This window comes from Haemaphysalis longicornis, unplaced genomic scaffold (assembly GCF_048455015.1).
Source record: "Haemaphysalis longicornis isolate Haplotype H1 unplaced genomic scaffold, Haemaphysalis longicornis Haplotype H1 scaffold_1, whole genome shotgun sequence".
Classification (NCBI taxonomy): domain Eukaryota; kingdom Metazoa; phylum Arthropoda; class Arachnida; order Ixodida; family Ixodidae; genus Haemaphysalis; species Haemaphysalis longicornis.
The window spans coordinates 243319573-243327616 of NW_027526203.1; the positions used below are offsets into that span (position 1 = coordinate 243319573).

The window sequence follows — 8044 nt, forward strand, 5'->3', positions numbered from 1 at the left end:
CACGGTGGCTCGACGCTGGAGCGCCTACTCTGCTTCTGCCCCCACCACGCGGGGCCGAGAGCAGAGCTCCACCGAGCGCTCCAGCGTCGAGGCCTTCTCAGCGCCGGCATGGAGGACCTCCTGTTCCCGAAGGGGCCTGCGGCAACCCAACGGGAAGTCTTCGCCCATCTTCTCCAGTACCTGAAGACGACTTGCCTCACGCAGCGGCTGTAGCCCGGACTGCAGAGACTGACTGATGTGTCCGGACTGACAGCTTTCTAGAACAGCTCTCTTTGTACATTTCTCTCTCTCTCTCTCTCTCTCTCTCTCTCTCTCTCTCTCTCTCTCTCTCTCTCTCTCTCTCTCTCTCTCTCTCTCTCTCTCTCACTCTCTCTCACTCTCTTTCTCTCTCTTTCTCTCTCTCTCCCTCCCTCTTTCTCTCTCTGTCTCTCTCTATCTTTCTCTCTAAATGCAGAGCATATCTTAGCCTCGCCTGTTCCTGCGTCGGACGGTGTCAACAGTTTCGCGTCCGCAGCAGGTGCGCCTCTCCTTCCCTCCTCTCTCTCAACAGCAGCTGGCGCGCGCATGCGTCGTAGTCAGCCCGTTCGCTCCGTCGCGGTCTCGGCCTAACAGGTGCGTGATAGCAGCGCGGTGGGTCGTGGAAGGGCGCGCGCTGCTTGCGCATGCGTGCTCTCCCCCCCCCCGTACTGCTCTCCCTCTACTGCGCGCGCTGCAAATATAGCGGCTAGCGGTCGCTCGTGTTTCAGTCACTGCGTTGCTCCTTCCTTCCTTGGTTGACGCTCGTGCCCACGTTTACTCGTGTCTGCTACTCCAGCATCACGGAAGAAGCGATGGAAGCAACACTGCCTTCAATCAGTACTGAGGCCCCAATGCTCTGCATTTACTCGTGTTCCCCTCGCGGGAAGGCGCGGAAATTTTTTTTTCTCTCTATCTCTCTACTTTATTTCATCCTATCACTCCCCCTCTAATTCCCTTCCCCTGCAATGGGTTGTATGCAGGTGAGCTCCCTGCCGAGCTCAAAATATCCCCAGTGTTAACAATAAATTCATTCATTCATTCATTTCCTTTCCTTTTCCTGTCGCAAACCACAACCACCACCACCAGTGGCTATGGCGTTGTGCTACTGGGCCTAAGGACGCGGGTTCGATTCCCGGCCGCGGCGGCCGCTTTTCTGGTGGAGACGAAAAGCGAAAACGCTCATGTGTTCGGAGCGTTCGGAACGCCCGAATTAATCCGCAGCCCTCCACTACGGCGCGCCTCATCGCCTGTGCAGCGTCGGTGCGTTAAACCTCATAACCATCACATTCTGCTTTCCTTTGTGAATGACAGAACGATGAAGGTGACCATAAAAATTGCTTCTTGAATTTCGAGGAACGCTTAGCCCCGGCCTAGGGCGCCGCGGCCTAGGGCGCCCTGGCGCTCCGCATGTATAAACAGTAAGGCAAGGAGGCAGCCAGCACAACTATGCCTGTATACGGACGCTACTGTAAGCCGTTTAGCGGCACGCTTCGAAAGCAGCCGCAGGTCGCTCGGGCCGGCATACCGTTGACGCCGCGACTATCGACTATGTATATCGTTCGCGGCTTCGACATCCCGTTTGTGCGAATGCATGATTAACATTTGCGCGGGTCAGTTCCAGTGCGAGTGGATAGCATATGATCTATGTGGTTTACCACAGCGCGACTGCTGTCTGTTGCAGTCGGTGTATATATATATACATGCTCCACGTGTGTCTCATACTAGCAGGGTCACCAGGTCTTCAGAAGGAAAAGTCACCGGGAAATTGCCGAAAGTAGCCAAAGAAGTCGCCACCCTAAAGTTCAAATTTCCAGGAGTAAATTCTTCTAAAACGTTAAAAAATAAGATGCCGATATTTCTTGCTTTGGCAGACACTGCCTTGTACGACAATCCGTGACGTGCCGTATATCGGTGAAGGCAGCCTCTGGATGCTTGAAAGTTTTGAATACCCAAGGAGAGCGCGACGTTGTCAACTGTTTCGCGTAGGACTGACCCATCGAACTTCACTCCTGTCGCTCTAACTTCCTTGAACCATGTAAGCAGGATGCTTTCCTTTTACTCATACTTCGCACCTAGCGCTCGTTTTACACCAGGTCCAAAAACTTGCAGCTTCTTGAGAAGTTACTCTTGTTGACCGACAATAGTGTTGAGTGTTGACACTGGCAAAGAGAGCTCGCTTGCCAATTCCACGCACTTCCTTTTCGGGTTCTCTTCGAATTGGCGTACAATTTCCACTTGCGCCTTGCATTTCTTTGACGTTGTCACAATCCTGGAAACACGGCCCCGCATAGAAACAAGGCAAAAAGAGAAAAAATCACTGTGCGGGAATCACGGTCCATTGGGAGAAGTCGGGAAGGGAAGTCGCGCCGGCCACGAGCATTGCGCGCCTTCTTCCTTGATTGTGATACGATTTGCTACATGGCGGTGCATCGCCTGACTTAGCGCCAGCCTTGCACGGAACGGCCACGCATTGCAGTAATGTTTCAGCCGCAGAACCGGCGCTTGCGCTTCCTCGGTGTCTCAGCAACGTGCAGGTCGTGGCTTGTTGGAATGCGGTTTGGGTGAGTATACCGAAGCATAAACGCAAGATTACTAGAAATGTCGGTCGAGATCCGCTTTCGCGATCGTATTACCCAATTTTCGGCAAAAATGTGATCGTAATAAACGCACGAAAATGCATTATTTCTAAGGGACGTACGTTGGCCGGGAAAGAAAAGAAAAACATATTAGGCCAAAAAACGTAACCTACCGAATCGTATCAACAAGATGCCACTGTATAAGGGACTTTTTGTAGAAAGTGGGGCGTCGGACGGGCCCGGAAATATATAAAATCGCCAATGCTCAAAGGATCCATAAAGTAACCAAGCCACCATGCTGAAATTTCCGTCGCTTCGAGTGCCGAAAAGTCGCCAGTTTGGCGACAAATTCCCAAACCTGGCAACCCTGCATGATACCTGCAACGCGAAGCCATTGAGTGGTGTGCCGCTGATTGGAACTCCTCATCCCTGAAACTTCCTAACAATGCCCAAATAAGTTGTTTGCTGAGATGGCCATAGCACAGCAATACACTGTGATGCAAAATTACCTTGGTGTATTAAGTGGTCTAGCGCAGCACTCGTATTTCTCTGCCTACCGGTCACTGCCAATTGGCACTGTCATACCTCTGACAATGACTGGCTCCCCCTGTCCTTCAGTTATCACGACAGTGATAATTGACAGGTGTAGCGCAACCTAAGGTTGTCGAAGGGTCGGGTGGATGAGGCGAATGTTATTTTGGAGTGAGCACGCCTTTATGCCATGTCGGCTTGCCCTGAGGCGAGCCGCACCGTAGATTCGTCACCCACGGTTAGTAACTTTTTGGAAACATGACCACATGAGGCACACAGAGCTTGCACAAGTGGCAGAAACTAAACTACGGCCTTCGGCAGAAACTGAACTCAGTGTTCTAACCGCGCCTTTCCTCGTTTGTTTACTGCCAAGATTGTACGTTAAAAATCACGTCCTCTAGCCGTTCGTTCAAGTTGAAAGATAGGATAACAAACAGCCCAGCTTATGATGGTCATTGCAAAAAAAAATTATTGCCTGATTTTCGAATCTGGACGCAGCGACAATTAGCCATCGCGGCTGTGCTCCGTGATATTGTAGGGCTGTTCACGTCTACTTTGCACGCCCTGATCGCATTATTTGACTACCATGACGATATTGGCGTCGCTACGACATTATAGACCCCCCTTAGTTCCGACCGTTAACGTTATATGCAATGGCCCTAAACAGGATTCCATCCTTTTTTTTTTCTCCTGTCTTTTCTTCTACTCTTCTTACTAATCTTCTATCTTTTCCGCATTTCATTTCCTGCATGTCGACAAAACTCTCGGAATTTTCTTCTTTAACAAATAGGTTTTCTCAATCTCTCTGTAGGTATACAGAGAGTGTTGCGTGGTTTAAGTTAATTAGACGTAAAGGCATTAGTATTTTTGAGGCCGCATGAGATGCACTTTCTTTTTTTTTTTTCAAAACACGGGAGCGTTTTTCTGTTTCTTTCTGACTCTCATACACTTAACTATGGTGTGGTTTTCTTCACTTCGTTGCTTTTGTTTCCAAGGCTTCCGTGAGGGTACAGCCTTGCGCTATATCTAACCTTTAAAGGGACTCTGCAACACTTCCGATAAACGTTTTCACTCTTTCCTTCGCGTCTGGAGGCATTGCGAAAGGTGTAGTTATCTGTTATCGCCATGCACGGAGCGACACTGCGTGATTTGCTCGTCACAGCGGATACGCCTTCTGTTTCTGCTTTGCTTTTGTGACTTTCTGTTTAAAGTGGCTATCGAATGTGCTCATTGCTGCAACTGAAATGAAGCCAGCCAACAGCCGCTACGCCGCTGTAATGACGTAATTCCAGCGTTCGAAGAACACCGAAACCGGAAAAGAGAAAAAAATCGTTTGAGCAAGTTTCTACGTTATCTGATGGGCATATGAGCAGTAATTTTCTGGTGTTATACTTCGGGAACCCCTATTCTAAGTTCTGGATGTGTTTGTTGACTAGGTTCTGAAAACGTTTAGGATTTAGAAAAAGTTTATAAAGGGGTTGCAGGGTCCCTTTAAGCACGGCCCACGTTCACAGAAAAAGCCCAGGTTGCTGTAAGCCATATAATTGGTCAACTCAACCCTACCATGAGATTTTCTACAACATTTATGTTTTAAATGAGGTCACAACAATTGCGGCTGGAGCAGCTACGCGCTGCAAGGCCAAAGCAGTCGGTCATGATGCTGATACACCCTATCAAATTACCAGGTCGAAACTCGGCAACAAACTTGCCGCGGTCGCTTTTAAGCGATTCTCGTGACTTGCGAATGCGCACGCATTAATGTTTAGCTGGACGCCGCTGAGCAGTCCTTCAAGTTCTGGGCTGCGAGTATGTTTCCGAGATTCCTGCAGGCTGTGTTTTAAAGCTTCGCGATTAAATTGGGGCTGGTTACTTCTCAGAGTACCTACGTTAGCCCATTGGTTGTAGGCCAACATGCTACGTAGGGGAACATCGATCTAAGCCTAATTAGTTTAAAAAGAACCCTGAGCACCTTACTAATTTTATTCATGAGGTACAGGAGCAATTAACTCGTCATCTTGGTAGAGTAAAACAAACCTGTTTTAATAGTCGTTTAATGAATAATCTGGTAAACACTAACCTATAAGGACACGCGGTGTAAGTAGAATACCTTCCTGAAACGCAATAAGCCCACAAAAGGGGTAATTTACAACGCAGGAGAGAAGGCATAATGATATTTCTTGGGAAAAAATAACACGGCACCGAAGACGACACGAGAACACCCGCTGCGGTGACTTGCTGAGCCCAAAGACGCGGGTGCGACTCCCGGCCGCGGCGGCCACTTTTCTGATCGAGGCGAGAAGCGAAAACGCCCGTGTGTTCGAGAATTCGGCACAAGCTAAAGATCTCCAGGTAGTCAAAATTAATCCGGAGGCCTCCACTACGGCGCACCTCATTGCCTGTGTAGCGTCGGCGCATCAAACCTTATAATCAATCAATCACGACGCAGAAGGAGGGTTTAAATGCAAACACGTAGCGCCCTGTACTCCACCAGTTGCTTTTAACCCTGGTCCTTGTGACGCCTTCAGTAGAGCTTTATTTTTCTAAAAGGGTCATTGAAATAGCAAAGAGTAATAGGGTAGTTTCACGCTTGAAATTTGCCGTAGATATTTTAACTTGTTTTTAATAGATCTTGCAAACAGCAAACATAATGCGCCTGCTTCAAATTAACTATAGCTTTGCCGAACAAGAATAGCGAATTTCTAATCCCAGCAACACAGCACTATATACGTACACTTTTCCCGTCCTTTATAGATATATTGGAAATCTACAAAAGATGGTAATAGAACTGTAATAGCACTATAATAGAACTGTTATAGAACACCAACGGTAACAAATTTGTATAGATGGTGTTAGGAGTAAGTTCGCTCTTTACTGACTATTACCTGTCCTGAATCGTATATTTAACCTCTCTGTCTTCGGGTGTGTTTCAAGAAAATTTTGAATGAGCCAAAGCAATAGTACTACATAAATCTGGCGATACAATTACGTTCCAAATTATCGACCAATCTGACTCTTTCCAATAATTGCAGAAGCGTTAGGAAAGGGGACCTCTGCAAGACTAATCTCGTTCTACGATAAGAATTAAATATAATTTCCACGCCAATTAACGTTCCGCAAGGGAACGTCTACAGAGCTTGCCCAGATAACATAAAACGACATGGTTATGGAAAGCTTTGAAAAGGTCGAAGTCTGCTTCTTAAAGTGCACATTCTCCGCCCCCGTGTGCAGACGATAAGCGATCGCTCTTATCGCCCTCTAATCCAAGGCGACGCCTCTTTATTCCACCTTCCCCCTCTAATGCATCGTAAATGTAGTTCATAGTAGGTACCCCCCGCCCTCCATCTCCGAAAGGGTGAGGGGCGCGGCGCACTTGGTTCCTTAGATAATCTCTCTAAAATCTCTGAGGCAAAATCTCGAGATCCTATGTATTTACACAGCGCCTAAAGAATGTCTTGAGAGCTTTCTAGCCTGAGCCATTTGCACGCCGGCAGTGCGATTATTTATAAAAACATTAATATTATTATTATTATAACAAACTAGCCCTATTCGGGCCCATGCAGGAGTCGTAACACTGAAACGCCAAAGAGAAAAGGAAATGCAATAGTTTGGTAACGCATACACTTGGAAAGACATGCAATGCACTCGATGTATCGGATATGAGGACACCTGCAATTCAAATGAATCCAACGCGAAATAACTAAAATACTAGACACTTCTAAGAAAAAGGCCTATATGTTGTGGAGGCGGGATTTCTGCGCACTTAAATTCAGCGGATTCAGGCATACATTCCCTTCTATGAATGTATGCCCTTCTATACATGCGTCTAACTGCAAACTGTTCGACACATGCGGTGCATCGGTGGAAGTTTAAAACTCACGCTTCAGCGCCCAGGTATCGCCGCTCCTTAACGCAAACGCCGTCTTCAGGAGGCTGAGTTTGCAACGGCTGCTGATCCTGGGGTCTCGATGGAGGTACCGCGTGAGGGGCCGAAATCGCGGTTCCAGGTCGTCGAATAGGCTGTCCAGATCATCACGGATGCTTCGGGTCGTCGACTCATGCGTCGAAACGGTCGGACTAACGGCTGGGGGAGGTGTCCACGGCTCCGTCGAGAGGACGGCTGACGAAGCCAGCCATTGAACGTAGGAGTTCAAGAGGCAGGCGATTTGAAAGAAACGCTTCATTGGCACCTACAGTGAGCCGCGAAAACTCCTGTACAGCGGCTACAAGTTCTGAGATCGAAGCTACAACCAACTGCTGTCCTTTCATGGAAGTATCCGCGGAAAAAGACGACGCAGGACTTTTTTTGAAGCCCTTCCATTTTACTTTTTTTAGCACTCGCGGGTGGCTCCTGCCTAAATCGTCGCCATCCGCCATCCCAAGGTGTCAGCGTTGTGTCATCACAAGCCGTGTGTCGTGTGTACTTAGCAAACTTCCTCGAAGGCGTGACGCACGTCTTCCGCTCCCAAGTGGTGTATACAGTCAATCACGCACCCTGAGCAACCGTTGCAAGTAAAACACGGAGCAGTTTCGCAAGGCCACTGCATATACGGCAGCTCAGACGATAGAGGCCGTTCTACAAGGTGGCTTTCCAGGAAGAAAAACATATTTTAGCAGCTGTCAATTCGCACACGTCTCCTGTCTCTCTTTCCCCAGTAATATTTCTGGATTGGCGTACTTATTTCGATTGGCCGTGTCGAAAGAAAAATACAGATGACCTCCCCAAGCTTTGAGAAGTTATCAATACCCATGCCTCAGGGTTAAGTGATCAGCGTTTCTTTTTTTTTTTTTTTTGCCAAATTATACCCGCAACATATAATCTACGCACACAAAAAAACGATCCTATTACAGTGTACTGGCGGCTGGCGGTTCCTCGGTGTTCAACGTCTGCCCGATGCGACGCTATACATGGTGCACGTGTG

At 48.1% G+C, this 8044-nt stretch overlaps 1 protein-coding gene across 1 annotated transcript in view; it reads right to left on the reverse strand.

Moving 5' to 3' along the window:
- The window catches only part of LOC144168930 (nose resistant to fluoxetine protein 6-like), an 84600-nt gene extending 77224 nt beyond the window's left edge, over positions 1–7376 (reverse strand). Inside the window, exon 1 of the mRNA XM_077697926.1 lies at positions 7003–7376. Coding sequence (XP_077554052.1) covers positions 7003–7306 — 304 coding nt within the window. The 5' untranslated portion in view covers positions 7307–7376. The remainder of the gene's footprint in view (positions 1–7002) is intronic.
- Positions 7377–8044: the final 668 nt, after the last annotated feature.